At 43.6% G+C, this 16050-nt stretch overlaps 1 protein-coding gene across 1 annotated transcript in view; it reads right to left on the bottom strand.

The window, feature by feature from the left end:
• Window positions 1–3468: 3468 nt before the first annotated feature.
• The window catches only part of col14a1a (collagen, type XIV, alpha 1a), a gene marked incomplete at both ends in the record, with an annotated part of 230950 nt that continues 218368 nt past the window's right edge, over window positions 3469–16050 (bottom strand). The window contains 5 exons of the mRNA XM_083636760.1: window positions 3469–3497; window positions 10069–10224; window positions 11359–11436; window positions 15489–15680; window positions 15952–16018. Of these exons, the coding sequence (XP_083492886.1) occupies window positions 3469–3497; window positions 10069–10224; window positions 11359–11436; window positions 15489–15680; window positions 15952–16018 (522 nt within the window). The remainder of the gene's footprint in view (window positions 3498–10068; window positions 10225–11358; window positions 11437–15488; window positions 15681–15951; window positions 16019–16050) is intronic.

Raw genomic sequence — 16050 nt, forward strand, 5'->3', positions numbered from 1 at the left:
ACAGTTTGCTGACGTCACATAGTACCATCAGATTTCTACCCCATTTCGAGCAATCATATCACGACATGGCAGCTGTTAATCTTCATTTCAGGAGAATTTTCTCCTCCAAATGAAGGAGAAAATGGCGCCTAGTGTCTAACCTGGCAGAATTTCTAGCCTACAAACTAACTAATAACTTGGCCAATTGTATGTAACATACAAAATAAGCAAACGGTAATGTCTAAGAATGCAAAGAAATGTAACTGGCTTGTTAAAATCGCATTCCAGGTTAATGTTAGTTAACATAGTTAAGGCCGAATTCAGACCCCGGCCCCTTGGAGATCCCAGGCCGGCAGGCTGCACTGCACTGCACAGCTGGCTGCCTGCGGCTCGAACTTGCGCAGCGTCACAACACGCTGAATCCCACTCGATTTGGCGGCGGAACATGCCAGGATTGGCCAAAGCCAAATCCAGTCCCCAGAATTGTCAAATAAAATCATCGACATGCTACTATGGCCCGCCTCTCAACCTGTCATCTCAGACAAGTTTTGTTTTCAGTCTGAAACGTGACTCCGACCCACGCGGCACTTGGGTTCCGTTGGGTTCATTTCGTCTTTAAGTTCAACAAATTCAAACAGACCAGGACCAGCTACCAACTCATCGTCTAGTTAATTGTAGTGCTTGGTTGTGTCTGACTGCAGTGCAACATGGGCTGAGTTCACACCTTGGGTCAATCCTATTGGGTCCACAGAGGAGCAAAAGGTTCAATTGATCCCAGAGAGGCAGCTGACTGTATTTTAAATAACAGCTGGATCCAGGTCTTGTTCCAACAGAGGTCAGAGGTCAAACTGCAGCCTCAACCATTGAGCAAATAGCTTCCACAGTGAACAGGCCTGACTTTGCATAAGAATAAACAAACGGTAACAACAAAACAGGGCAGCAAGACAAGAAATAAACAACACAGATTTGTCTTTTCAAAACTCATTGACATTTCTTTTTTTCACTTCTATCTTGATCCGTCTTGTAAGAGCAGTATGAAATATTGATCCGTCTTGTAACAGCAGTATTGTAATGTCTTGTAACAGCAGTATGAAATATTGCAAGACAAAATGTAACTGTTACTGGATTGTCTCTGGGGGGATTCAGCCAAAAAAACGGTGAGGAGAAGCTACTCGACAAATACTGTACTGAGAAATCAATTCAAAAACATTTGGACTCTTTACACATGTCGAAAATAAACAAGCGATTCATCGTTATAAAAAGCAGCCTGTACAAATGTTATCAGTTCATCGTCTTCAATGATCTAAATAACTAGCTAGCTACATACAACCAAAACAAGATGCACACATCCAGTTATATGCTCAATGGTTGGTTCATAGGTGGCATGCAACTTCACACACATGAAGGAGAAGGGTTTAGTTGTGACATCAGCTGCAGATGGGCATCAATTCTCTTCCCTTGACATTGCCACTCGACAGAACTAACATAAATCAGGCACTTTTCGGACCCCCCTTTAACACAGATATCATACAAGGGTCCACTGGGCTATTTACATAGTTTCACCTGGTGGAGAAAACCACTGGGATACAGAGGGAGGGGAGGTGGGCTCTCACCACAGTTTCCCATGGGGGAGTTTCCATTTGGACTGAGTGTGTATGTGTATGAATGTTTGTGTGTGTGTGTGTGTGTGTGTGTGTGTGTGTGTGTGTGTGTGTGTGTGTGTGTGTGCGTGCGTGCGTGCGTGCGTGCGTGCGTGCATGCGCACACGCGTGTTGTGTGTTCAGGGCTCAAGCACTTGAGGTGAGTCCGTCCTCCCTCTAAAGTCCTCCCTCCTCGCTCTCCTCCATGACGATGACATCGCCGCTCTCTCGTCCAATCAGGTCACGCGAAAACCTCCTGGCGACGCCCGGCGACCTCAGCTCCACATCCTCGGATTGGCCGGGACTCGGGTGGTGACCGTGAGGCGGGGAGGGGTAGTACTGAGGGGGGTAACCACCACGGTAGTACGGGTCTTGTTCTTCCTCCTCATCCTCCTCATCTTCCTCTTCTCCCTGGTCGTTGTTGTAAGCCACAGCAGCGGGGTTGTAGGGTGGATTGTAGGGCTGGTAGCTGCCATGGGGCAGCTGTTGGACTGGTGTGGTGGGAATATTCTGGGGTCAGTTTGAGTGTTTCATGTTTCAGGTGTTATCACATAGAACCACCGACATGGGGCTTTGGGAAAATATGAGTCAGTTTTGTGGCATTAAAGCTAGAACCACTTTGAATGCACCACCACTAGGGGCAAATAGAGAGGTAGCCTGTTATTAGCTAGGGGGTTATTTCGCTAGACGAAGCAGACAAGCATATTTTGCTAGACAAGCAGGCGGTGGAGAGTTTGAGCAGAAGCACAGCAGAAATGCGATGAACAGGGTGAAATTAAAGTGACAGTAGATTTAAGTCATTTTCAAAAGTTCAAAGTTTCTCATCTTCCCTGCTGGACAATTGGAAATAAGCACAGGCCTTGGGGACTCTGCATAAGCAGATATAAGACCCAGGATATTGTAGAATGGATTGGGTTAGTGTTTGCTATCCATAAAGCAGTCTTCAGCAAGAAGAGAAAAATCTGGTTTCAACCCTGTGTGGCTCAGATGTGATTATTGTTTTGATGTTAGACAAGAAACAAAAAGATCAAATCTGGGTCACATTGAGGTTAAAACTGAGATGTTAATTCATTATTTAGCTGATTCATCAGGCATGGAACGATTAGCTTTGGAGAGCTTTTAGTCTGAGCTGGGGTGATGCAGAAGCTGCAGCAGCAAAGCGGTGTGTACAAAAGTTGACAGATGGCACTTAAGCTCAGTGGTGGTGATCATTACAGCAGTGTGTGTTTTTTAATTATTTGGTCTTGGGGGGGGGGGGGTAAGCTGTTCCCTCTTTGTCTCTCAGACACATAATTGGACTGCCGGCTTTCATCAGGTGTGATGGTAGAAATTAACTGCCTTTTCCAAATAAGCTGCATGGGAGTCACTTGGCAACATGGGCATAAAGACTGGGAAATGTTGCTGTGGTGGTGATGTTTTTTAAAACTTGGGACCTAGATGCGAGTCACTGGAAGGTTAAAATGAACCTCCGCGTTACTCCGGAGAAATACATGCCAAAAGCTACTGATTATATTATGGTGCCAACTTACTTTCCAAGTTGCTGTTGTTGTAAGGTGACTGAATATTTTACAGATGAGCCTGCAAAACTAAAGTTTGGGTTGCAGGAAAGATACTGAAAAAGTGTGTCCTCAGGGAAAAAGTTTCAAAAGCACTGCTGCAGGGAGTACTGTAGATGTTAAACACCAGGGTCAGCACTCAGGAGGAATTAGCCATCCCTTGAAGCTTGAGGGAGTCATTGCTGCATCATTGAATCTATCAATCTCCTCAATTGGGAGTCTTATTTATTGGGCAGAGAGGGAGGCGAGCACAGGAGCAGAGGAGGACAGTTGAAGTGCTAGGAGAACGGTCCTCAGTAATCATTCCCATAGTCCTGTTGAGCTTCAGTCAGGGAGAGACAGACAGAGACAGAGAGGGGAAAGAGTCGGAGAGAGAGAAAATGTTACCTCACATCAGGAGGAAAACCCAACGACACCGACAAGTTAAAATCTTTCAAACCAATTCCACAGAACCTTCCCAGCTGTTGGGTCACGGTTCTGGAGGCAGAAAAATTAATGTTGGAATCTTCAGTGCTTTAGAGGAAGAAGATTCACACGCTGTTAAAAACATTAAACCCACATGTAACACGATGAAACAAACATCCCTATAAACAGATGGAAAATGTGTCAAATCTCTATTTCTCTTTCTGTATCCAAGAAAGTGCAAATAAAGATTCCCAACAGTGAAAACAGATACAAGAGTGTTATTATACCATAGAGTATGCCAAGAAGATCATGCACCTAATATTGATTAAAAAACTGTTAGACCAAGCTTTTATTGTAATTACACACTACAACTACAATGCTCTAAAACTGTAACCACAACAAAACAAAAAAGTGTCCTCATATGTACAGTAGGGATGGGCATCGAATTTCGAATTTTCGAATAATCGTTGTTATTATCAAGGTCGACTTTTATTATTGAAATTCGAAATTCGAAAAAAAAAGATTTTTTTTTTTTTTTTTTTTTTTTTTTTTTGAGTGAAATGTTGCATTGTCTCCCCTGATTCTAAGTATAGTCAAATCGCTTGGTTTGAGCAAGTAAAACAATTTTTATAAGCATTTTAAGCAAGGTTTATGGAAAAATGAATGGCGGATGAAATCCCATGAAGAGGGAGAGGGGGTGACTTTGGCACCCCTTTGGCACTCAGACCTGAGCCTACTAAATATTTAATGAACCACTCATGATTGTCAAAACTGTTTTTTATTTTCGAAAATGTCAATGTCATGTAACATGTTCTTTACTTCAGTGGTGCAATGCTTGTTTGAGCTAAAAATCCACAGCAGAAGCTTTTTATATTAATTAATAAAGCCGTAGACTTAGAATCAGGGGAGACAATGCAACATTTCACTCACAAAAAAAAAAAAAAAAAAATTATTTATTTTCGAATTTCGAATTAAATTCGAATTTGGCCAGCGAATTTCGAATAGTGTTTTTGCTAGAAATGCCCATCCCTAATGTACAGCATCATATTTCTCAACAAATACACAACAACAATAATACAATTGATTGATTCATAGCACTTCAGTTTTCTTCTCCCATTGTACTTGGTCAATTCCCCCTGCTGTCCCGGTCGTTGCTCCACCCCCTCTGCCGATCTGGGGAGAGCTGTAGACTAGCACATGCTTCCTCCGATACATTTGCAGTCACCAGCCGCTTCTTTTCACCTGACAGCGAGGTGTTTCAACGACAGGATGTAGCACATGGGAGGATCACGCTATTCCCGCCAATTCCGCTACTGGGAATTGAACCCGGGTCTCTGTGGTGGTAGGCAAGTGCTTTTACCTCTACACTACCCAGACACCCAATTCATAGCACTTCTACGCTCTAATGGTTCTATTGAATCAGAAGTCCATGCACTTATTAATTGTGAACTTTATGTAGACATTCGTTCAGAACTGTTTCTACAGCTCTCAAACTACATTGAACATTTTAATGATCTAGATGATAAACAAATTGTGTGTAATTTTAGCTGGTAAACTGTACCAACGAATGTGCCAAAGTCTGCCATCTCATCCTGAACAGGAGACAGTATTTTCTGTGTTTAAAACATGTGCTTTTTCTTTTCTTTTCTTTTTTTTCTCCTTTTTTGTTATCCTTTCAATTCGGTGTATGATGATGACGGCTGTGTGTGTGTGTGCTTGTGCGTGTGTGTGCGTGCGTGCGTGCGTGCGTGCGTGTGTGTGTGTGGTGGGGGGGGGGGGGGAGTGACATGCATCTACTCTTTTTATTTCTTTTTATTTTATCTGATGTGATTTATTGTACACTATACTGTGTTTTTCTTTTTTGTATTTTTAAAGTCTGTGTCTCATCACTCCTATTGAGTGGTCCTCAATACTTGTTGTATGTACCGAATTGTTTTTATGCTGTTGTTGTATTGAGGAGTGACACATAAATAAACTTTCCTACTCTACTCTAGTCTGAATTGAGGGTAATTACACCAAGTGACCACTCAGAGACCACAGGACACACAGCCAGGTCTGATCAGCCTGCAGTGGGCCTGCGTCGGCTGTCTTGTGATAAAAGGCCGAAACACACAAAAAAGGCTGGGGTACACAACTGAAGATGTGTCATATCGGTAGCAGCAGTATCTAGGGGTCATCTCCAAGAACAACCTCACTCAAGTCAATTGTCATGCAAAATCTTCTGGGATTGTAACAGCCAGTCCTACTACTGAATACTGTATGTCCTAATCAAAAAGATCTATAACGTGCATTCTGGGTTTCCCTGATTGTTAGAGGCTTAGGCAGACAGGATTGATACTGTACTATGGGGATAGAAGATGTATGCATACACACACAACACATTGAATAATTAATTCCTCTCTTATTTTTCTAGTGGTCAGTAAAAACATTTAAACGGGTTGAGTTTAATGTGCAAGGAAACTCCCTGCATGGTTAAGAATAACGTGCATGAATCTTCTGACTCATAAAATAGAAATAGAAAGAAGACATTCTGACTGGAACCCCTTTATATTCAATAAATCTGCTCTGATGGATGAAGTAATGTCTCATCCATCAGTTACTTTCAGCGGATGGTAAATCAAGGAGATGACTTGTCACAAGCCGTTAAATGTGTAACAGTCGAGTTGAGATAGCCCAAGGCAATGGTCACTGCCATTAAGTCCTGCAAGGTCCTCGTTAGTATGGATATTGAAACAAGAAGTGTGTGTGTGTGTGTAATGTTTTACTTTCATAAGATCCCAATACAAAGAGCCATGCTCAGAGACAGTTAATTTGTTAATCTGACCATCAGTGTGGACACAAGTGTATAAACTTCACAGTGGAACAACTGTAAAAGCCAGATTACTCTCCAATTCTCCGAGAGGTTTATGAGGACAATAACTATTTGAGAGCCTGCTGTCACTGTGAACACTATTTCAATGTTTTATATTTATGAAAGTAAAAAAACAAGTTTTATAAGATGGAAATACTGGGCAGGGCTGGGCTCTTAAGTTGTTTATGTCAATGAAATTATATAAAAATAAAAGAAATGAATGAATTCCTCAAGTAATAAAAGTGGTCAGTTGACGTTTGTGCTGAACAAAGTGTCTCTTAAAAGTAGAAAATAACTAAATGTCATTCTGTTGCATGAGGACAAAATGAGCTTTATGTAAATAAACAGCAGAGAATGTTTGATTGCAGTTCACATCTGATGCAGAGTCCTGCACGGGTTCACTTTTGCAAACCAGGCCCCGCCCAGATCCATTAATATAAGGCACGTGCCCGCCCCCTTACCCGTGATTATCTCAAAATCAAATCCGGCCCTGCCCAGACCCGTTGATATAACTCACTTTGAAACTAATGCGGAAAACATGCTACAGCGTCGAAGCCCTCGCCGAATGTGCCGCCATGGCTGGCGATCTTCATCAGAATGTGATGAAGATCGAAACGTCAATAAACTGACCGGGAGCTCGATTTTTCAGTGTGCAGACTTTATTTCATTCTTCTAGTTTATCGTTCATTTGTCCTGCACCTAACCGACTGAGTTGATGTGCGCGCTTTACTTCCTTCTTCATTAAGAGAGGGAAAACCATAGACAGCTGAACTTTTACTCACATCGGACATTTTTTTTAGTTTATGGGCAAGAGCAAACAGAACTAGGCGTAGAACAATGAAAAAGGCTCACAAAACACTATGATGGGACATGTCTATCTACAGTTTGGGCTTTGGCATCTCATTTGAAAGTGTAAAGAGTGAGACAGCTGGAAGCAGCTGTTTATCCCTCTGAGCTAGAGTCACGGACTTTGTCCAGTCTCCTTCATCCGTTTGTTTATGTCAGTGTTCAAACTAGTAATGTTTTTTTTTTTTATAACTGAACATTTCTGAAGCCATAGTCTGATGCAAGAATTGAACCAACAACCTTCAGCACCACATCCATCTGGAGAAGCTACAGCCTACTTCCTCTTGCATAGGGCTCGGTGATATGAACCAAAAATCATCTGTAAAATATAGTCCCCAACGTAATGAATTTATTCTGATTTTAATTTGATTTGGTACAGTAACTACAAGTTAGCGATTTTTATGCCTCCGCCGGCGATAGCCAGGCCGGAAGCATTATGGATTCGGGTTGTCCGTCCGTCCGATGATCGTTAACGCGATATCTGAGGAACGCCTAGACGGAATTTCATCAAATTTGCCTGAAACGTCGACTTGGACTCAAGGATGTACTGATTAGATTTTGGTGGTCATAGGTCAAAGTTCAAGGTCACTGTGACCTCACGACCGCTCATTTCATGCTCGTTAACGCGATAAACATCGACTTGGACTTAAGGATGTACTGATTAGATTTTGGTGGTCATAGGTCAAAGTTCAAGGTCACTGTGACCTCACGACCGCTCATTTCATGCTCGTTAACGCGATAAACGTCGACTTGGACTCAAGGATGAACTGATTAGATTTTGGTGGTCATAGGTCAAAGTTCAAGGTCACTGTGACCTCACAAACGCCATTGCAAAGTTCGTTAACGCAATATCTCAGGAACAGCTTCATGGAATTTCTTCCAATTTGGCTTACACATCGACTTGGATGCAAGGATGAACTGATTAGATTTTGGTGGTCAAAGTTCAAGGTTACTGTGACATCATGACTGCTCGTTTCATGCTTGTTAACGTGAGATCTCAGGAACGCCTTGATGGAATTTAAAGGGGCCATATTATGCATTTCTTAATTTTGTATCATATATAGGTTGTTACAATCTTGGATGGTCATATTAAACATGGGCTAAGCTTCAAATAAATATGTGAAAGTGTTTTAATGTTACCCCCATGAACCACCCCTCGCGCCCATGAACTCTCGTAGACGAGATGACATGGATTTATGGCGATTTTGTGCGAGAACCATCATTTTTGTGACGTCAGTAAGGACTTGTTACCCTGGCAACAAAGCGTTGCCGCCGGCCGGCGCGCAGCGCGCGCACGCTAGCTCCCACCCTTCCCCTCTCTTCCCTGTTCTGTGTTTCAGTAACCCGCGGCGGCGTCACCACTCACCAGGCTCTCTCTAGCCTGGCTGTCTGGGACAACAGTAGTCTCATGGAATAACGGATTCCAGACCGCAAAAACAAGGAGACGACATGGAAGTGAGCCAGGATGTAGGACTGAAGTGGTAAGTTCTGAAAATATGTGTCTCATTCCAGCATCGGTCCAATGTGCTGCTAGGAAGCGCTAACGTTACTTACCGGCTGGGTAACGTTAGCACTTGCTATTTAGCCTAGCAGCACAGCTGCCTTATAGACATGAACAACCGATGAATGACGAAAGGCACATATTTTCAGAACTTGTAACGTTAGTCCAACTTGCTGACTTCTCCAAGTCCTCATTTTGGTTTGGTCCGTGTAGCCTTTGCTAGGAGAGGCACACTATAGTCACAAGCATTTGGGAAGTTAGCTAACTAGCTACATTAGCTAGTGTGAAGCTCCCGGTGTAACGTTATGGCAGGCCGTGGTAATAGAATCCCTGCTTGGCCAGCCACCGAAGGAAATGTCGGGGTGCAGCCCGGCCTAGCGGAGCTGTAGATAGCTAGGGGGATGTTGATAAATCAATTGATAGCTTGCTTTATGTCCAAGTCACGTTTTTCATCGATGGTCAAATTCGTTTTGACAATCAGTTGCTCGTTGATATAATTGTTTTACAACTACCAAATTTAGTAGCCATAGCAGAGATCGCCTGTCTGTTTCTGTTATGCATGACTATCTATCTATCTATCTATCTATCTATCTATCTATCTATCTATCTATCTATCTATCTATCTATCTTATCTATCTTATCTAGATAGATAGATAGATAGATAGATAGATAGATAGATAGATAGATAGATAGATAGATAGATAGATAGATAGACAGACAGACAGACAGACAGACAGTCTCGCTTCTACAGCGATAGCTCTCTGGGCAGAAGTTTGCAAACGCAAAAACTCCTCGCGCTGCCCACCTGGAGTATTTTCCGGAGGGTGGGGGTTCAGGGACAGGACCTAAAAACAGAGCGTTTCAGACAGAGGGTGAACTGAAGGGGGCAGTGAGAGCCAGTACAAGATAAACAATGAGTTTTTTAAACTATGACTGATGCAATAAGTTACTCTACTGGAGGCCAACAATAAAATAATAATACATTATATTAGCAAAATATGGGCCCTTTAAGCTAATTTGCCTCAAATGTCCACTTGGACTCAAGGATAAACTGATTACATTTTGGTGCTCATAGGTCAAGGTCACTGTGACCTCACAAACGCCATTCTCAAGCTCGGTAACGCCATATCTCACAGTAACACCTTGATGAAATTACTTCAGAAAGTAACGAGAGTAGTGCAAAGGCATTGGTGATTTTGTTATTTTCATAGGATTTGTTGATGATAGCCAATGCATTAAAAAACAACAGCCTTATCCTTTGAAGTGTAATAGTGGCTGAATGAAACACACCTCCTACGTTGTACCCCAGACAGGAGTTCTGGTCACAGTAGCCCGGCGGGCCGGACGGTCCTGAGGAACCCGGGGTGCCCGGCCTCCCCGGTGTCCCCTGGTTACCCGGCCTACCGGGGGGGCCCTGACTGCCCGTCCTTCCTTCACCTGGTAAGCCTAAAGATGGAGTAAAAAGTATGAGTTCACAAAGTCAGCTTTCAATACATAGTCAATGGAACAAGTCCAGGACAAGCTTTGAGCAGGAGGGAGGTAGGGAAGGTGAGGGGAAGGATCATAACTTGTTCCATCTTTGTCTAAATCCTCCTCCCTCATGCCGTAACATCGGGACACTAAAAGCAAACTCCTTCCTGCCTGTCATTTGTGGATGTGGGAGACAGTGGATGTCCTGAGGGCGGCTATAGGTATAACACAGTCCTTAGTTGAAATGGAGCAGTATTTCCCTTTAACCAGAGAGCTCTGTTTTCTGTTTAGACAGTAAAAACTGCTTCATCAGGACTCACTTTAGCAGACGTCAGCAGAAATATGAAATCAATATTGGGGGGATGGGGGGGGGGGGTCATTTGCCAAGTGTTAAAATTATCATCCCACAAATATTCCGGCAAAGCACAGAGCACACTGCCCTGTCCCGCTGTTTCAGATAGGGTATCTCTTTTATTTTACTTTATTATTTATGATCTTATTATTTTGATCATACAAAAGTTTCCGGGGAGTTTCGTCAGCTTGTTCAGTAAGTATTGATCACACAACAGTAAACAGAAAATCCCTGCACTGACGTCTGCAAAGTAAACTCCACGGTGCACAAAGAAATCAATACTAGAGTATTATATTCATAGTGTAAAAAAATGTCTGGATGCTTTTCTTAGAGATTCAACAGACAAGTAAATCCAAAATCCATATTAGGTCCTTGCGCTCTTCAGTTTTTATATTGGCAAAGTTTTTGGTTTTGTTCTGAGGAAACAGCCTGAAAACACCCAAAACAAATGTGCAGTAATAGAAAGATGCTGAGTTACTCTATTTGAAAGTACCTGCAGAACCTTGAAAAGGTATTTGAGCAATGAATACTGTATGGGTTTTACTTGAATGTACTTATCACTCCCCTTATAACTCCCACTGAACTATGTGTGTGTGTGTGTGTGTGTGTGTGTGTGTGTGTGTGTGTGTGTGTGTGTGTGTGTGTGTGTGTGTGTGTGTGTGTGCGTGTGTGCGTGTGTGCGTGTGTGTGTGTGTGTGTGTGTGCGTGTGTGTGTGCGTGTGCATGCGCACGTTCGCGCGCGCGCGTGTGTGTCTCACCTGGTGGTCCGGTTGCTCCTCTGGGTCCCTGAGTTCCCAACCCTGGATTCCCCCTCTCCCCCTTCTCTCCTGAGAGACCTGGGATCACACACAGTTAAACAAGATTAACATCAAGTGCTCACTTTGGTAAAGCACGTGTAATTGTTGGCACACTTAACTCCGCCAGGGTTTATTAATTTAAGACTCTGCCAGCAATACTGGCTATCCCAAATACTGGCGCTGCATTACAAACCTTTGGACAAAATGTGCCAGATAAATGATGTGAGACTGATCAATCTAAAAAGCATCTATGATGGATTCAGATCACTCTGTTCTGTGTTTCTTTCATACACTGATATTACTGGACCATAACAAACTGGTGATTTCCATTTCCCCCTCTAGATGGCTTTTATGCACAGGACATTTTGTGCTATGTCTGCTATCAGCGCTCTATGTAAATGGATTATGTAGTTTATGTGTTTTAGAAGAGAGGAGATGGGGCCATCTGCCTTAGTAATAATGTGCCACAGATCTCTTATCCTTACAATATTTGACTACTCCAGTTTCAGTGGGCGGTGTGAAAGTGTAGAGGAGTCTGTGTGTTGGACTTGTGGGTGCAGACTGAGTCTGTGTGTTGGACCTGTGGGTGCAGACTAGATGATAGGGGTGAATTAGGGAGGCCCTCAGGACAAAAAGGTCTGAACCGCTGATTTAGAGCAGAGGAGGCGGCGACCATCCTGGATGTTTTCCCACAGCGGTTGCCTAAGCTCAACTTTCCTTTCCCTGCACAGTATGTGGTACTGTGGTACTTGATGTGGGTCATTCAGTATGTGGTACTTGATGTGGGTCATTCAGTATGTGGTACTTGATGTGGGTCATTCAGTATGTGGTACTTGATGTGGGTCATTCAGTATGTGGTACTTGATGTGGGTCATTCAGTATGTGGTACTTGATGTGGGTCATTCAGTATGTGGTACTTGATGTGGGTCATTCAGTATGTGGTACCTGATGTGGGTCATTCAGTATGTGGTACTTGATGTGGGTCATTCAGTATGTGGTACTTGATGTGGGTCATTCAGTATGTGGTACTTGATGTGGGTCATTCAGTATGTGGTACCTGATGTGGGTCATTCAGTATGTGGTACCTGATGTGGGTCATTCAGTATGTGGTACTTGATGTGGGTCATTCAGTATGTGGTACTTGATGTGGGTCATTCAGCATGTGGTACTTGATGTGGGTCATTCAGTATGTGGTACTTGATGTGGGTCATTCAGTATGTGGTACCTGATGTGGGTCATTCAGTATGTCGTACTTGATGTGGGTCATTCAGTATGTGGTACTTGATGTGGGTCATTCAGTATGTGGTACTTGATGTGGGTCATTCAGTATGTGGTACTTGATGTGGGTCATTCAGTATGTGGTACCTGATGTGGGTTGTGTGTTTTTAGGGATGAAGAAGGAGCCAGTTATCTTCATAAAGACCGTTTCTCTTATAAAGGGACTGTGGCAGGAGAATGACCTCATGGATATTGGAGTTAGGGTCTTGTGGACTGGACCGAGCGTCCGGGGAGCTCTAACCCTGACAGAGCTTGTCTGGTGAAGAAGAGAGCAGCCCGGCCTCAGAGAAGGACCAAACAAGCAGACAGGTTGAAGCTCCAAGGGCAGTGTGGCTTATGTTGTCTCTCTCTTCTATTCTCTTCTTTTCACAGTAAAAGCCATTATGTTGTCTCTCTCTTCTATTCTCTTCTTTTCACAGTAAAAGCCACTCTGTTGTCTCTCTCTTCTATTCTCTTCCTTTCACAGTAAAAGCACCTGGCCATTGTTCAACAGGGCAGTGGTTACCAACCTTTTTTGTCTCTACCCCTTCAGCTGTTTTGCCATGCCAATAGTAGCTACCCCCTCACTCATGCATGCTGATGATTCCCCTACATTTGTTCTACAGTATTAAACTCGCATTCAACTTTTTGTTTAATATGCAGACATACAAGTAAATCCATACAAAATACATTTTTCACTGAACTGTCTGTGTTTGGGCTCAGCCTCTTTTTTTTTCCTTTTGTCACCGGGCTCCACTAAACCTGATTCCGGAGTGACAGCAACTGGGTGTTTTTGAGCATTTATCCATGTTTGCTAGGTACTTAGTTTGCGCGCAGTTTTGACATGTGTGAACGTGACCTCTTCACAGAGTAGTGTAACAGTTTTGACATGTGTGAACAGGACCTCTTCACAGAGTAGTGTAACAGTTTTGACATGTGTGAACGTGACCTCTTCACAGAGTAGTGTAACAGTTTTGACATGTGTGAACGTGACCTCTTCACAGAGTAGTGTAACAGTTTTGACATGTGTGAACGTGACCTCTTCACAGAGTAGTGTAACAGTTTTGACATGTGTGAACGTGACCTCTTCACAGAGTAGTGTAACAGTTTTGACATGTGTGAACGTGACCTCTTCACAGAGTAGTGTAACAGTTTTGACATGTGTGAACGTGACCTCTTCACAGAGTAGTGTAACAGTTTTGACATGTGTGAACGTGACCTCTTCACAGAGTAGTGTAACAGTTTTGACATGTGTGAACGTGACCTCTTCACAGAGTAGTGTAACAGTTTTGACATGTGTGAACGTGACCTCTTCACAGAGTAGTGTAACAGTTTTGACATGTGTGAACGTGACCTCTTCACAGAGTAGTGTAACAGTTGCCACCTGCGGGGGGGACGGGATGACTAGTTGTGGCGCGTATGTACCATTTAGCCATGGGATTATGAAATAACATGAATAACATGGAATATACTTTTTTCTGATTATTCCCCATCATTTTTCTCCCCAATTGTACTTTGGCCAATTTCCCGCTGCTGCCACAGTCGCTGCTCCGCCCTCTGCCAATCTGGGGAGAGCCATAGACTAGCACCATGCTTCCTCCTAGATAGGACGTGCGGGGATCACGCTATTCCCACCAGTTCCCTTCCGCCCCGAACAGGCGCCCCGACAGACCAGAGGAGGCGCTAGTGCAGCAATCAGGACACGTACCGCTAATCCGGCTTCCCACCCTGACCAAGCCAGAGGTAACACGAGGCGCGAACCTGTGACCCTCGTGTTGGTAGGCAGGGAATCTACCGCTACACTACCCGGACACCCAGAATATAAATGTTTTAATCATTTTGGTAATGAATTGCAATCGCCAATCTTTCCACATACCCCCTGGTTGGGAATGACTTCAGCAGGGATCTGCATCATGTCTCGTGTTTGATTATTGTACAACCACAGTGCTCTTACCAGATACACATTCCTGTTGTACTCTGTCGTGTTTTATAACAGCGGTTTTCAAACTTTGCTACTTTGCAAACTTGCAGCCCCCAGGCGCTCACACACACACACACACACACACACACACACACACACACACACCAGGCGCTCACACACAAAACGCTTAACCTTTCACTATTTGACTTGGTTTGTTATTGGAGGAAGCCTTAATACTCCAAACATTCATCACTTTGCTAGAAAGGGATATTTAAACCTGATGATGTTTGCATATTAGAAATACATTTGTCCACATTTTCTAAGTCATCTTACAGGCGAAAAGGCTGTTTAAACAATACTCACATGTTTCTCCACCTCTTCTGATGCTAATATCCACAGTAGCATGCACTTAGAGCGTCTAGACGCAGCTCAGACGTTCAGTCTCTTTGTGTATGTTGGAACAGCGCAGGACTGATAAACCCATAGACTGTGTTAGTGTGTAAGAGTGTGTACATTACCGGTATGTTACTGTGGGGATAAGTTGTGCTTGGAAATGACTAAGTGTATTTACCTCTGTCTCTCTCTGCCTTAATATGTCTGCCATGTCTTTGTGCCTCGCTCTCTGCACCTCCTTCCTACACCTTCATGACATCAAGGCTTCAAAATCCTCTGGAGACCCATCTCCCTCCCTCCATGAATAGATTTTAATAGCTGGAATCAACAAGAGGGATCGCCACTTTCCTACGCTTGAACCTGATCAGTCTATTTGATGGAAAGAGTCAGTGGTCCTACTGTTCTGTACACACACATAAGGTGATATGCTTACGCTGCACTAAATGAGCATATATATATACTATATATATCCTAAACCACACTGCTTCTTTCTTTGCCTCTCTCCTTCCTCCTCTTTCACCTCTCTCTCCCGGTCGTCCGTTCTGCCCGTTGGTACCGGGGAAGCCTGGTCTGCCAGATGGGCCTTGCTCTCCCTGAGCTCCCGGTCCACCTCTCCTACCCGGCTCCCCGGGCGGTCCTGGCACTGTTCGGATTGACACCGCCGCCTGGCTGGGGATCTGGTTCAGGATGGAGTTATAGCGGGACAGGTGGCCTGGAAGAGAGGGGACAAATCGGTTAAAGTGATCAGATTTATATTTTCAGTTGTTCTAGGGTAGTTTTTAGTTTTTGTTGTTTTTACATATCAGAGAAAACATGAGGAAGGACCAGTCGTTTATAACTGGCTGAAGAGTGCCAACAATGTAATAATTCACTTTTTCTTATATGTAGCTCAGTAGGAAGAGGAGAGGAGATAAGATGAAATAAGAAACAACGCTGGATTTCGGTTTGTGTAAATGTTTAGATACGTATCGCTGATCACTCACTCTGGATGAGCTGTTCACACACTTGTCGTGCGATGGCGCGCACTGCATTTTGGGATTGTACATCACCCTGGAGAGTAAACACAATTAGGATATGATACG

The sequence above is a fragment of the Poromitra crassiceps genome (assembly GCF_964638095.1).
Source record: "Poromitra crassiceps genome assembly, chromosome: 1".
Lineage (NCBI taxonomy): Eukaryota > Metazoa > Chordata > Actinopteri > Beryciformes > Melamphaidae > Poromitra > Poromitra crassiceps.